Raw genomic sequence first — 15950 nt, 5'->3', positions numbered from 1 at the left:
CCTCTGCAGAGCCTTCCTACCCTCGAGCAGATCAACACTCCTGCCCAACTTGGTGTCATCTGCAAACTTACTGAGGGTGCACTCAATCCCCTCATCCAGATCATTGTTAAAGATACTGAACAGAACTGGCCCCAGTACTGAGTCCTGGGGAACACCACTTGTGACCAGCCACCAACTGGATCCATTCACCACAACTCTTTTGGGCCTGGCCATCCAGACATGCTGCAGGGAAGAATCTGTTGGTACCAGCTGGGAACCAGGGAGAGATACCTTCTCCCCAGCTTCTCGTCTGTTCCAGGAGCCCACGTGGCAGATGCAGTTGATCTGACGCCAGCTTAGACATAGCCAATGTAGGCTGGAGCAGCATGGTTGTTACAGGCAGCAAGATAGCTGTGGCTCCACTGCCTACTTACCCTGGCTTTCTCGGAAGCCAGGCCAATGAGGGAAGAGGCCAGGTTCTGTGGGACAGTGGTCATTGCTGCAGTCTCAACAGCAGATACGCTGTTTTCATCTTCTGTTTCACCCAGTGGCTGTAGAAACAGAAAGTTTTAGCTCTTCAGAGCTAAGCCCCATTTCCCACCCTGGCCTTTATTCTTGTGGTAGGCAAATTTCAATTTGCTGTGTCACAAAGAGGCATACAACTGGCTCTAAGCTAATCATCAGGCCCATCAGCTGTGCCCCACAGATATCTGGCCCAGGAGGCCACTGAGAGTGAACAAGTAGCCAGCATCATTGGAAAAGGTAGAAGGAACGAGTGTCGTGCATGAATTTTGAGACTTTGTAGGTGTGCAGTTCTTCAACCTTAGCTCTGCTCAGTGCAGAAATAAAGTGGGGGAGAGGGAGGCTTGGGAGGGATCTCTCTTTATCCCAGGTCTGGGTCAGCTCCAGCTGATGCAGTGTCAAGACTATGGTCCCAACAGCCTTCTAGGCACTGCTGGAAGTCAACCATAGATAGCTGGAACCCCTCAGGGCAGTGAGGAGGGAGTAGTGTTATGTTGAAGATAATAGTCTGTGCCACCTTGGCAAGCCCCCTAGTCCTATGGCTTTACGTCACCCATAGGTCTATTAGGGTGAAATAAAGAGAATATGGAGCAAAACTGAGCAGGAGCCTGTTGCAGTCTTAACAGTGTTTGGCACTGACCCTCCTATTTTCTGCTACTCGCATCTTGTCTTGGAAGTCCAAAGTACCATCCTTCTATTTGTTCACTTTGGAAAGCGCATGATGTTCTTTATCTGCACACAGCAACATGGGCTTGAGTGCTTACTGTACCAACTCCTGCCAAAGGGATTTCAGACAGAACTCAGCAAAAGAAAATGCAGAGCATATTTTTTGTTTTTACTGGAACTGTTTGCGATTTCAGACAGAACTCAGCAAAAGAAAATATTTTTTGTTTTTACTGGAACTGTTTGTAAGTGTTGCAAGTATTGCAATACTCTTTCTCTTGCACCTACAGCATTTGCAAATTCAGTTTGTATTGACCAACCAGTTTGGTCTTAAAAAGAATTTTCAAGATTTGATCAGTGACGGCAAAGGGGAAGGGAGTTTCTTTTTTACCTATGCAGGGCCTGACTGCTTATAAGAGTACCAGTTCAGCATATAGGAGTGTCAGGGGTAGCCTGGGTTGTATTCCTAGTGCCAGCTAAATAAGGTCCTTACTGGGTTAGGTGTATTTGGGTTAGGTGTATAAAGACAGCAAATGATCATACCTGCTGCATTCCACCCCCCGATAATTTTGCTTCTTTTTTCTTTGTAGTGGTTTCAGAGTGCAGTGAGTAAAGAGGATTGCATGCCCGAAACACTGAAAAATCTCATTTTCTCCAACTTCGAACCTTTGCACAAATTTCACACTGGTTTTCTCAAGGAAATTGAGCAGAGACTTGCTCTGTGGTAAGATTGTTGTTTGTTATTTAACTGTGTTATTTCATGCAGTTTAGCATTTTTGCATTCCCTTTTTGCTAACTCTTTGTGATCTACTGTAGTGATTCATTTGTGAAAGTCACAGATGTTGGTTATTAACAGACTGGGTATATTGAATCATGCTTTGTTCGTGTTTACTCGACGAACTGTTGTTCGGATCTCAGTCAGGTACAGACATATGCAAATGAGATCATAATTCTGGATGAAGCTTTCTCTTGCCAAATGTCAAACAATACAGTGTTTCTGTATGGCAGCTCTTCTGAAAAACATGTTGCAAGCAAGGCTTATCAGTAATAGAGAGGGGGTGGCGAAGGACCAAGTCCTGTTTCTGTCAAATAGGTCTAGGCTGGGGGGATTTCAGAGACCAGCTTCCCATTCTGCAGCACCGCAGCTTTGACACTCCCGGAGTCTACAGTGCACTCTACAACTTGACAGAGTGTTGGAAGAGGACACTGGGCTTAAAAATTATCTATCCTTAGCATAATAGTGACAGTGAAACATGGCATTTTTGTGAAATAGCTATGAGGTGAGTAATTCTCCCCTGGCAGGACTCTTACCTCAGTTCATTTGACCACTGATATCTGAGCAGAGGCAGCACACAGAAGCCCTCTCCTTCCTCTGATTAGACCTGTCTGGACTAGATTGTCTTGCTCTGTGTAGGCGTTTTTTGGTAGTTTATCTTTGGTGCTGGAGGCCCAGCTTTTCCTTCTCGGTTGGAAAAGTGACAATGGAAAATCACGTGAAAGCAGAGCAGGCAGACCTGATAAGTGCTAATAAGTTTAATGCCTCTTTAACTAATTAATCAAAACAAAAGCAAAACACAGTCTTAGAGTGTGTGAGTTTAGCTCTTGTGATGTGATGAGCGAGGTCATTGAATGAGAGCACAACACATCGCAGACTGGTGCTATCCAAACCCACCCTGCACAGTTCCAGAATTAGCGGGTATTTTCTGGGGAGAGGAGAATGTGATACTGCCTCTGTAGGATTAGCAGTAGTTGGGGTTAATCCCCAACTAGTTGGGGTTAAGGGTGAATGGTGAGAAAAGGAAAATTTATACAGTTAGTAAAGGGCCAGGTTCTGCTCTCCATCAGACCAGTCTAATCTAGCGAGCTTGCTGGGTGCTGATTCCTGGGGCACATGTTGAAATAGAGATTCCCCCTATATCCTTCTGGTTGCTGGTGGCATTACAGGTGGATGCCAACCTCCTGTTCAGGTGCGATGTTTTTCAAAAATTGGATGATGCTGCAATAACAGCCTGCTGAGGAAAGGTGGCATTGTAGTAAGTGGGGTGAGGTATGTTAAAAGGCAGAAAGAATATTTAGGCTTTTAGACTTTCCATGGTTTTATTTTGTTTCTCCTTTTCAGTTAGCTTCTTTTAGAGATGAGTAAACCTTTTGTTTTGCAGCTTTTCCTTGCGTCCTAAAGCTACAGTTTCGCAGAGTGGTAAACTTCAGTTTAAGGCTCCTAATATCATATTTAAACTGCAGTTACTCTGTGATATAAAGTGCTGATCTGCTACAAAGGTACTTTGCAATCCAAATTTGTTCAAAAATATTCTGCTGAGGTGAATGTGTCCCAGCTGGGCACCTCATTCTGACTTTGTCAGCTCAGCTATTGCATGTCCTTCCACAGTTAGCGTAAAGCCACTGGGAATTCTCTGTCGGCTGCTCTGATTCATTTGACAGGAATGCAGTCACGTTCCTGCCCCTGGTCTGCATCCAGTTTGCAACCAACAGCGTGGGTTTACCTAACGCAATACCACTGTTGTAGATGGTGTTTGTTTTTAAAGTTCTGGAAGATTTGAATACGTGCCTTGGAAAGGGAGGTGGATTTGTTGGCAGGTGTTATTTTGGAGGTGTTGGTGTTTTTATGTGATGTCGCAGATGCCGAGATAAGCTGCAAGCAATAAACTATCCTATAGAGACTACTGTTTAATTAAATGGTGAGTGACAAAAATAAACAGCCCCTCAGCGTGTAGAAGAAGAAGCCGGTGGCAACGTGGTAGGGAATTTCTTCATCAGTGTGGTCAAGGTCACCTAGCTCAATGTCCATACTGTCATGATTGTACCTATGTTTTTGGCCCCGGGTGGTTTTAAGCCAGCGTGGCTCTATTCACCACCCCGGCGCAGAGCCTCTACATCAGCTGCACAGTTCGTCACGGGCCTGGCTGAGCTGGTGGCACTGCTGCAGGCAGGTGTGGGCAGGGTTCAAGCCAACTCATTTAAATCTGACTCTTCTATGTCAGCTTTTTTAAATTTCCAGGTGGGTGGAGGGGGGAGGAAGGTGGGACGCTTGTCCTGAGACATGAGCGTGTTCTGCATTCGTCAGAGGATGGCAAGTCCTACAAAAAAGGGCCTTTGAATGAAAGGGTTGTGGAATTCATCAAGCTACTGGAGGCCCCTAGCTACTCAGGTGTGTTGTGGGAGCTTGTCTGAGAGGAAGAGCCTCCCGCAACCAGTCATCTGTGTTCCCCTAGTGAGTAGGATACTGGGTTTTATCAACCTAAAGTGCAGTTCAGCCTGCTCACTCTGCCTAGACATCAGTGTGTTTGTCTAAAGTTTGTTTCAAACCTTCGTGCTGCATGTTGGGAGCTCTTACGGGAGGCCATTCCCTGGTCTCTTAGGACTTGGATCACATTGAAGCTGATGCTCTGCAAAAGAGCTGTGAGGAGAGCAAAGCCAGGGGAGGATTGCACGTAACAATTGTCAGACGGCTCTGTGCTTTTAATTTGTTCAAACATCTATAGACTTTTAGTATTTGGCTCAAAGCAGCTCAGGTTGTGCACATTATTAAAAGCATTCCTGGCTTGCTCGAAGGCTTCTGAACTGTTTGAATCTGCCATCAGAGGCAGACTGTTTGCTACTGAACATTTTAAGGGCTGGTATCCTTTTGACCCAGTTATAGATTCTGGCAGGTCTGATTTGTTTCTTTACACAATTCACCCATTTTTCTCTTTAGTACTGTGTTTCCTAAGAGCAGCAGATCTCAGTGTCTAGTGCATAGTGAGAAAGTTTTTAACAAGACGTGAATTGATAGAACGATGCTGACACCAATAGCCAACTGCAGAATATAGGAAGTTGCTGCATTTTTCACAGCCAGAGTTTCTTTCTGGCCATGAAACTGATTGCACAGCATCCTAAGATCTGGTCAATGTTTCTGCCCTGCCTGTGCTGTTGCTGGGTCGGTGAAGCAGCCCATGAATCCTATCGGTTGCCCTGACTGTGCTGAGCCCTCTGTTCACGAGATTGACACCCACTAGAGGCCCTGTGGTTTGAGGAGAGGAAGGATGACCTTTGGTGGATGCAGGCAGGCAGCAGGCAGGCATGGGGCTCTGCCCCCTCACACAGCAAGGGAGGAGGAGGGGAAAAGAGCAGGAAGCTGCCTGAGGTGGGAGAGGGAACAGTGCACGTCAGGCTGTCCTCTTAGCAAGGGCCAGGAGAGGTGCATCCGGCACCCAGGTCCTGGCTACCAGGACTCGTCTAGGTTGCTCCTCAGCAAGGCTTTAGGTGAAGGGCCAGGAGTTCCCAGCCCTTTCTGCTGGGAGAAAATATGGGAGGAATATCTCAGTGACTTAAAGTTGGCTCCTATTTCCCAGGGCCTGAGAGATTTTATGGCAAGGAGGAAGAGGTGTGGGCAGTGCAGGCAGAGCATGACATGCTCCATTAACATCTGGCCAGTTGAATCTGAGAAGTCAGTTAGGTTTTGCTCCTTCATTTATCTAAGCTGTTTAATAGGCTATTCATTTGGGCCACAAGCACCATTTTCCAGCCAAAAAAATAGAGCTTATCTTCCCACAGCCCTTTAAATGTTTGTATTACAAGTTTCCAAACGTTTCTGTAAATTCTGACGGAAGGTGGCAAATGGAGAACCATAAATTTCCCCCCTTGGTCGACCGCTAAGCATTGCAGAGAGCAATGCTAGAGCAAGCCAGGATAGCCATTTCTGCCCTAGGAAGCCCTATCAGGTAGTATGAATCTGCATTTTGGGCCTTATCCATGTGCTAGGAAGAAAAAGCATTATGTACTTCCCAGAAATGCAGGCAGATTTACCTTCTCCCAGGGAAGCCGGTAATTTGACTCCCAATTCACAGGCACTTCTGAGGAAAGCTGCTACTCAGTACTACCAGATGTGGCCGAGAAGTGTGCGGCTGGTAATTTGCGAAAAAAAGCTCTTAGATCTTAGCATATGAAAGGAGAAGGCTCAATCAGGATTCATGGAGGCCAGTTTGAAAACCTGTAATAAAAAGCACTCAGGGAGGTGTAGGGAGATGGGCTAAATGTTGATTTATTAACCATTTTTTGTTTGGGAAGTAGTACTTGCCATCAGGAAGAACAGCCTGATAAACAATTTATATAAACAAGATAGCGGTCCTTATCTGCCTTCTCAAATGCACGAGTGCTGACTATTCAGCTGGTTCTGCATGCCTGGTGAAGAGGGATGAAGAGGACAGTTTCCAAAGTGTCTTTGTCCTATGTACAGAAATGAAGTACGTATTTGTGGTGTAAACCTCGGAGTCACGCAGTGTGGACTCCTGAGACAAAGACATTAAGAGGGGCTCGGTGCCAGTGCATTGCGCTTGCTTTTGAGAGGACGGTTTGCATTGCTGAAGTCACTTTTGGGTACTTCTGGTGATTAGAGCCATGCTACACCCAAATGAATTTGAAATGGTGGGAGGGAAATAGCTTGTCCAGGATCCATTAGTCACACCCAGAGCCACGTTACATTCATCTCTGTGGCTCTCCCAGGCGGGATGCGCACAGGATCGCCTCTGAGGAGGTGCCGCGGCAAGGTATGAAATGTCGTGTTTTCAGTATATTTCCATGCAATGGTGTTACTTGCTCTCATCTCTTACCGTTTAAAAGCATTACTGATGCATGCTTGCTGTGGATCGGGTTTCTCCCACAACAGGGATAGCCAGCCCAGTCTTTAAATGTGTGCGCGCTCCCTGAAGCCTTGGTGGGACCCTGGGAAGCTGTGGTCGCTTCAGCAGTACATTGCATACCCCGGAAAGGACAGCTGCAGCGTTAGCTGGAGTGGGCAGGGCAGTAAGAGGCACTGTGTAACAGCAGGGTGTGAGCAAGGAAGAGGGTGTTTTGCTTTTATCGACTCTTCTTTTCCAGTTACAAAATGTTCCTCTTATTTAAAAGGCAGTTGTAATGGGGAATGTTTAAGGCATTTCTTAATATTAGAACTTTCATTAATAATACTCTCAAAAAGTCAAAAGTGTCTTAAGTGCTCAAAGACGAGCTACAGCATCCAGGAGGGAGATGCTGTTCCTGAGCATATAACAGAAGGTCACACACTGTAAATATCATTTGCTGCAATTGTTTTTTTTTTTTCCTGCAGTTGAAGGGCTGCAATCAAAGTTTTTTATGTTCACCTGGGAAAAAAATCTCTGTTGAGATATCTTTCTCTCCTTCTTTGCCTTCCCACCATCCCCATCAAATTTCTGTTCCTTCTACTACCATTCCTGGATGATTGAGGATAGTATGGGCTGACTTGAGATTTCTTTCCATTCATTTTTCAGTGATGCACACCGAGAAGTTTATGTAATTTGAAAATCCAACATAGCTGCTTGCGTAGTCCCTGTAAGTCGAGCTGGTGGCCGTTTTTAGTAATATATAAGGTAGTGTCTGAGTTTCTTATCAGGTATAAAAGTGGGTCTCCTCCTCTTTGCTTGCAATTGTACACTTTCATTGCTGTAGAAAGGAAGGGACTATCTGGAGAAAAATGGGAAATGAGCTTATTGTAGAATAATATCTCCACTATTTGTAGAATTATAGTCTCCACTATTCAGCATGGTTTTCAGTGGCTTTAGACCTCCCCACACAATGTCAGTGGAGTGATGGCACATTATGTGTGGGGCAAGCTGCTCTTACATCTTCTGTGGAGCTGGGGGTCATAAATCAGCTCCTGATGAAAATTTGTAAGAACCTAGTCCCTGAGCTCTGTCCCTTGTCACCGGCAGATAGATATCATGTCCAAACAGTGACCCATGAAAACAAGGAGTAAGAAGAACAATTTAGCCATCAACACACAACAAATGAGCAGCTTCTTCCCCCACCAGCAAGCTGAGTGTTGTTATTCAAAACATACACCACAGGGAGAGCTCTCTTCTCAGCTGCTGTGCTTTGGGCTGTTGAAGCAGTAAGGCACCATCTGATGGATCAGGTGTTTGGTTTTTATTTTAATATTCTGTGTGTTTGGATGCTCTTTTCTTGGGGTTTCTTTTCTTCTTGTTTACTTGGGATTTGCGTGTTGAGGAGCTGGGGAAGAGGGCAGTGTAGTGTAGGGGTTGCTGTGGAGTCCCAGCAGAGAGCTGGGGTGGAGTGGAGGATGGGATTCAGGAGGCAGATGTGAAGCCGTCGTGTTCCCCTACGCCTGGCTTCAGCTTTCCCTGCCCCTCTGCTCCACCTCACAGTCTACACACGTATGCACCATCCCCAGTGGGAAAATCACCTCTGTTGTTAGAGGTGGCACTTACATGGAAATAGAGACCCAAAGCAGGGAGAATGGCTGAAACAATACCTGGCCATCACATTTCTGGATTTTCTTAGGGTTTTATTTCTTCCAGCAGTACGCATCTGCCTACAGCACAGGTTAGTATTTCTGTCAGCCTGGGCTGAGGGCTCTGGTACGATTCAGCTCTTTGCTGTTCAGCCAGCAGCTGGAGAGAGGCTGTTGCTTTTGGGGAACCCCCTTCTCTCCCTCTTTGTCACTCTGCCAAGATGCAGAGTAAGATTTGAAAGCCCTCAGGCTGTTTTAAAAAAAGCCTTGGACCAGTCTGCGGCCAAAGCCGATGAAGGGGAATGTTCCTGATGCTTTGCCTGTGACTGATGTGATGAGATGCTGTGCAAGCTGTCAGTGCTGGCTGTGCTGAAGAGGGACCAGGGGGGTCAACTTTTAGGAACTAAGGACCTGACTGGTCAATGAACAACTGCACTAAATATTAGCTGAAGTTCACAAAGTCAGTGGAAGCACTCACTATGACTTCTGTAGGCTTGGGGTCAGCCTTCGAGTGGCTAGCTAGTAGATAAGAAACTTGCAACAAGTATTCCAGCCAACCTGTTTTGTAGCCTTGAGATCAGAAAAGTAATTTCTATTTAGAAATAGCAGTCTGTAATGATGTACTTAATATTTATCTTGGCAGTAAATCGGAAAGGTACCGAAGTGCTGAAGTCCATTAGATTAAATCAAATGTAGAGACATAAAAAAGGATCCAGGCAATGCCAGAAAGTGAGAGAATAACACATAAAGCAAGAATTCTTCTAGAGATAATTACTGAATACCATGTCGTTTACTGGCAGCAGCACAAATTCATCGGGCTTTGACATTTCTGGGATTGTGTGCAACAGCGCAGCGTGAACCATTTGGGATGGGATGCTGCATGCTGGCTGCACGGGTGGAGTGTGACTTTCCCTTGCTTCCTGCCGGTGCGGTGCTACTGCCTTGGACTTCAAATGGTTGTGGTTTTCAGCCAGGGGCACTTTGATATGCACCACTTTAAGCAGAGCTTTAGTGGCTGGCAAGGTTTATTTACAACCTCTCAGAGGAAATCTCAGTGGGGAGAGCTGCTGGATGGATAGGGGATGGGGGAAGGGAAAGGCAGGGAACAGCACAGGGGGGAGATGACTTGAGAGACAGAGGCTTCCTGGAGAGAGAAGTTGGACTTTTATCCTCAGGTGCTGTGGACACTGTAGTCTTGTAATGTCTGTACATACCTCTGCTGATCCTTGCAATATAGGCCATTTCTCGGGCATGTTTTGACTATGGCAGTGTTTATAGAATGTAGTGCTTTTGCAAAAATGGCGATGCTAATTAAAGTTACCATTGACACAACCCAACTTCCTACCCCAGTGTGACCTTTGGATCCAGAAAAAACATAAAAAATCTTGTTGAGAACTGTATTTTTCTTGCTTAAATAGGCATGTGAGTGCCTGGGAGACTTAGCACAATAGGAAATAATTAAAGACAGCCTATGAAATTGGATATTGTTACAATTAACATGGAGCAATCCCTTGTTTATATCAGCTGAGTCTCTTTGTCTGTTGAAGGATAAAATAGGAGATGTTACTGTGTGGTATTCATAAGCTGTGCCCTCCACATTTCCCAGTTAGAAAAGCATGCAGAGAGATTATCCAGCATGAACATAACCATGTTTAACGTTAAAAAACAAAATATATGTCTGAATATGCATCTATTCATGTAATAATATGGATTTAAAAAAAAAAAATTCTGTGTGTCTTACCAGTGAAAGTATATTCCTAAAAACAGCTGCATCCTCTACGATTTGGTGAGCGTGGGACCTCTCTGGCTAAATTGCTGGTACTAAGGAACGGAGAGATTTACCACCTGGTTGTCCACTTCTTCCTTCACTGCACACAGAATTTTCTCAAAAGTGTGAACTGCTGCAAGTGGGTGAAAAACAATATATCCATTCGGCAGGAACACAAAACAGAGGTCCTGTTATCCTTGGGTTCATTTAGAGCTTGATTGTATTTCCGTCCACTTCCAAGGTGTAGTGCATTTCTTTGGCTGAATTGCAGTTGCTCACACCAGGACTGGATCTGTCGCCCAATACTCAGATGTGGAAGTTGAACTGAATTTTAAAAATTGAGGACAGCACGTAAAAAGCCATGCTGTGGGAAACTTGGATGCAGTATTAGAAGTTGGAAAGGGAGGGGGACAGTGCTTCTCCCCACACCCCCCCTAGTGATTTTCTTTTGAAAACCTAACTTGGTTGGAACAGATCCGTACAGTTAGGTTCTTATATTCATGATTTTTTCTCCTGTGTTTTCTAAAAGATGTGTTTGGATTCAGTCAGAGTGTGGTATCCCTGCCTGTCTCGCACATGGGTTTAGAAGCAGGAATATCTTTTTCATCAGGAGCTGGGTTTCTCCCAAACGGAGCACCCACCCAAGAGCAGCTGGCTGGGTGGGAGGGAGCAGTTTGTATTTTTAATACCAGAAGTGACACACTGAAAGAAAATTCCTGCCAGTATGGAACACTTATGAGTCAAACCGAGATGCTAGATGGATATTTTTTTTTTGGTCCCACTGTCCCTCGCACAAGCAGAAAGCTTTTCAGAGGAGGAATACCTGCAGGTCCTGTGCCAGCATGCAATCCTTGTTTCTGAACAGAATTATCCTTCTGCTCTAAGCCCACATATTGTCCTGGGATTTTGTTGTCTTCCTTTTTCTCAAGCCATTTCCAGCCTTCTCTGACGTGTTTAAAAATGCTAGCAATTTTCTTTAAAAGTCTAATGCTTCTGTTAAGTGCCTGCCCTCTCTGCTGTTAGGAGTGCAAGCCAGGCTGGGTGAGAGGTGTACTGTACCTGGGAATTACATGCCCGTCAGGAAGAGTCCTCACACGCTCCCGAGCGAAGGAGCATGGGGGTCAGGGTTTTAAAAGAAATGAGCTATTGAGTTCCTTTCTGTGCTTATAAGTGATTATGCGGTTTTATTGCGTGACTGAAGCGTGTGATATTTCTGTTGCTGACAGGGAAGGCCGCTCTAATGCTCACATTAAAGGAGATTACCAAAGAATCGGAGATGTTATGCTAAAGAACATTCAGAGTATGAAGGTAGGAATGATCCTATAACTATTAAGCTTTGACACGGATTAACATTAGCATGCTTTTCATTTTCATATGATGTTGCTACTTGTGCTGGTTTTTGCCAATTGTAATCAAGGCTTATGCTATAAAGGTTTCCTTTGATGAAGTAGCAAGCGTTTGGTGAGCCCTGAGATTTCAGAATCACAAGCTGATTTTAAATTGTCCAGCCCCTTTCCTCAGTCCACTCTCCAAATATAGGAATAACGAACACAAAAGTTAGGAACATTTCATTTCCAGTTCTTTTTTTCTTTCAAATAAGAAGGCAAAACATCGGAATTTGTATGGCTGAAGAGACTGTTCAGATGCCGAGTGTGCCTACTTGTGCATGCAAATGTACGTGTTCAGATATTGCAGGAGTAGTGACCATAACCTGGATATTGATTTGATTTGGGAAACTTGTATTTGTGCACTATGGTGCCAAGTTAGATGAAAGGTTTTTGAATAAATGTGAATAATTTCTTTTGATCCCTTTAAAGCTAAAAGCAAAAATACATGTATGAAGTGTAAATCTAGGTGTAACGTTCAGCAGACTTTGCACCTGTTCTTAGTCTGGCCAGAGTAGTATTTTTGATGCTCTGTGTTACTGAACAAACAGCATGGACAGTAGGCAAGGGAGCCTGTGAAAACCCCACGGACTTTTACAGCATGGATGGGTAACACGCAGCTCACCTTATTAATGTAGCTATACATCCAGGTCAGTGTGTGGCAAAACATGGCACTGCACCTTCGGCATGTAGATCTCAAAGTGCTTTCGAAAATATCCGATAAATCTTTCCTTGGTGATTGCCACTTCGGCATTCTGCAGTTAGTAAATGGAGCAGCCTTGAGTCCTTGGCTGGAGGAAAGGGCAGTTCAATCTTTACAGCTCTCCTGAGATGTTAGTTAGTACTAGGCATATCTTAAAGAAGGACAGAGAGAGATGAAGAGAGGTTAAGTGACATGCAAGTGATTATACAGCAAATCAGAAAAAGAGAATGTAGAAATCTTGATTTACAGTCCCCAACACAGACAGCTTTGTCACCAATAAGGTGGCCTTACCCTTTCTGCAGTGTACTTAGCAGGAACTGCTTTTTGCCCTCAAGACACAATTCAGAGGCATTGGAAGAAATGCAGGGGGGACTTTTCTACCTCCATCCCTGCTCTCAAGAAGTACGCACCTTTTCACAAACAGTTTTTGGAATCTCGGCTTCTGACAGACTCTGCTTCTGTTCTTAGTACCTTGCAACATTGAATTGTCTGTCCTTCATCGTCTGCAGGTCCTTCTGTGGCACTAGTTTAATGGCAGCGTACAGTCCTCACTGTAACTTAGACCTGTCAGTGTGCTTTCACCTTCGCCATTCTCCCTTTCCCGTTAGAGGATTTTGTTCTCTTTGCTTTGACAACCGCACCACTGATATCTCGGCTTCTGACAGACTCTGCTTCTGTTCTTAGTACCTTGCAACATTGAATTGTCTGTCCTTCATCATCTGCAGGTCCTTCTGTGGCACTAGTTTAATGGCAGCGTACAGTCCTCACTGTAACTTAGACCTGTCAGTGTGCTTTCACCTTCGCCATTCTCCCTTTCCCGTTAGAGGATTTTGTTCTCTTTGCTTTGACACCCGCCACCACTGATAAGCACAGATATTTGGAGGAAGGAGCCAAAGCCCAGTTTGACTTAAAGAACTGCACTGGAAATAATGAAGTTAGTTAAAACTCTACATATTTATCATAAGACCTGTTAAAAGACCTGAAAACTGACACTCCTTGTTTAATTAACATAGGAAAGAGGTTAAGAGCAAGTAATTAATGGGCAGCCTCCGTAGTATTCCAGAGGGTCTGCTGTGTCTTTGCTTGAGTTACAGGCTTGTAAAATGAATATGCAGTGTATAGAAGAAGTGGCTTGGCTGTAGGGAAGGTATATTTCTGGTAAGGATGTCACAAATCACAGGAGAGAGGGAGTCGATGGGAAATGTGTCAAAAAGCACGAGCTTTAGATTAAGCCAAACTGACCTCTGAAGTCCATTCAGCATCACATTCAGTTTCTTTTTGTTGCTGGTTAATATTCTACCATGTACTGGGAGACTTTATTTGGCTGCTCAGAGAAGCTCTGTGCATCCTGAAGAACCAGTTTACCTTTTCCAAAACACAAATGAAGCCCCGGTGTTAATTGGTCAAAAAACTACTGCTGAATTGTTTTAAATGGGAATCGTGAATGCCTGGGATACTGGGACCTAAATGAAGTTACATATTTCATGCAAACCTCATTCACTTGCTGGTGCATAACTCCCCTGCTGCCAGCGGGATCATCTTAGAGACTGCACTAAGGAGAAGAGGACGTAATCCAAGGATGAAGAACTCTTAACATACCCATTTCTGTCGGACAGCTCCTCTATTTTTGCGTTTGTTCAGATTCCCAGGAGATGCAACTTCTCGTTAATAACAGGGGAGCAGAAGCTAGAAGTCCATTTGCCTGCATCTCAGTTCCCCAGAAGCACCTAAGGGAACTGGGGCAATTAAATCCCTTCATCCTCCTAGAAAATCCCATTGTGTTTCCTAGCTCTGCATTTGCATTGTCTAGCTCTCTCCCTGTTGCACCTACTTGCATGAGCTATATTCGTGTAATCTCCTTGCCTTTGGATTTCTCCCTGATATCAGACTTAGTTTTGTTTACTCATGTACTTTTGTTTCACAGGGAATGCAGAGGGGGAGGGAGTGTGTACTTCAAACGAGTAATGCCATTTCTCCTTTTCAAGTGAATATCAGAACCGTGTGTTGCGCAGTGATTTTGTTTGCAAAATCCCAAATGCTGTGCTATTTGGATTTTTTTATTGGAATAGGTTTGGGCTGAGTCATGTCTCAGTGATCGCTAATAGCTCTATCACATGCTCTTTTCTTTATGCATATAAGCAACTGACAATTCACCTGTGGAAGCACAATGAGATTTTAATGGAGTTGGAGAACGGGATCAAGAACTCTCGCAAGCTGGAGACCTTTTGCAGGGATTTTGAGCTACAGAAAGTCTGCTACTTGCCTCTCAATACCTTCCTTCTCAGACCTTTACACAGGCTTATGCACTACAAGCAGATAATGGAGAGGCTTTGCAAACACTACCCACCAAGCCACGTAGACTTCAGGGATTCGAGAGGTAAGTAAGAGAAAAGACACCAATTCCTGGAGCTGGGGAATGGCATCCAAATCCATTAGAGGTGCATGGCTGGACAAAAAAAAAAAAAAAATTTTTTTAAGCCTACGTTGAAAGAGGATTGAGTTGCAACATCAAGCACTCAGAAGACCAGAAATGGTAGGGTTAAGGTTGCTCTTGTACACACATTATGCCACAGTCTAGACAAGTACTTGGAAGAGCAATCTGTTGGGGGTTATTAAACACACAGAAATGACACGCAGTTCAGGAAGTCGCTTGAACTGAAAACAGTGGGGAGATTGGGAGAGAGCACAGGAAACATACCATATGTGCTTGTCTTGCTCCTAGCTTTCCCTAGAGATCCGCTAGGAACACAGAATATTGGCCCAGGTGAACCCTTGGTCTGACCCAGTATGGCTGCTGTTATTGTATCTTTAAGTGTTATTTGTCTTTTTTCCAGACATACAGTTTGCTCTATTACCGTTTCCATGATTTGTTTCAGGAACTCAAAGCTGCCAACATGGGGTTTTTTCCAAATGTGAAGAAATTTTCCTCCTGTAGTTTGAACACACTGCCTGCTATTTTTTTTTTTTCTCCTTCCTTACCCCCGTCCCCCACCCCCGTTGTAAGCTATCTACATTTAAAGATAACTGTTATCTATACAGTTAGCACTCAGCACAGATCCACAGAAGGACTTGGGGAGGGAGCAATGCTTGGCATGACTGCTCCCAGCTGTAAGGAGTTAGCTGGCTAAGTTCCCTTAGATGCCATGCAATGAGACCCACAGCAGGCAACGCACAAAATGCAGAGGTAACTTGACCTGTAGCAATAGGAAGTGCCACAGAGGTCTGTGGCACTGAAGTGCTGCGTGACACAGATGTTTGCCTAAACGTAGCTACTGCCTGAATGATCTCAAGGAATGCAGCGAGTAGTGCCTTCATTTCTTTTAGCCAAGGCTAGATGATGATGATGATGATGTGTCCATTCCCACCTCCCCAGAGAGTGCAGCAGCCATCAAGGTTTAATTCCTGCTCCACTTTTGAAATGGATACGAACACAGGATTCAGTGGTGAAAATAAGAGAGCATGAGCAGGACAGTAGGACTCGGGGACACCATCACTCTGGGATCAGTCTCTTCCTAAGGTGTTTGCAGATTTTTGCTAAAGGTCAGAGTGTAAAGGAAGCAAAAAAAATGGGAGATGCGGATGTGAATCCCAGCGGAGAGCACAGGTCTCCCACTAACGAGTGGATGAACTATGCACTAAGCAATGATGTTAAGAAGAAAGAACCACTGT

At 44.6% G+C, this 15950-nt stretch overlaps 1 protein-coding gene across 1 annotated transcript in view; it reads left to right on the top strand.

Annotated features, from left to right (window-relative positions):
• Positions 1 to 15950, top strand: part of FARP1 (FERM, ARH/RhoGEF and pleckstrin domain protein 1) — a 173769-nt gene that overhangs the window by 143372 nt on the left and 14447 nt on the right. Inside the window, exons 15-17 of the mRNA XM_009288348.2 lie at positions 1755 to 1888; positions 11420 to 11501; positions 14421 to 14658. Coding sequence (XP_009286623.1) covers positions 1755 to 1888; positions 11420 to 11501; positions 14421 to 14658 — 454 coding nt within the window. The remainder of the gene's footprint in view (positions 1 to 1754; positions 1889 to 11419; positions 11502 to 14420; positions 14659 to 15950) is intronic.

This window comes from Aptenodytes forsteri, unplaced genomic scaffold (genome assembly GCF_000699145.1).
Source record: "Aptenodytes forsteri isolate BGI_AS27 unplaced genomic scaffold, ASM69914v1 Scaffold123, whole genome shotgun sequence".
NCBI classification, from domain to species: domain Eukaryota; kingdom Metazoa; phylum Chordata; class Aves; order Sphenisciformes; family Spheniscidae; genus Aptenodytes; species Aptenodytes forsteri.
Note: the sequence above shows the minus strand (reverse complement) of the source record. Positions and strands in the feature narration are given on the sequence as shown.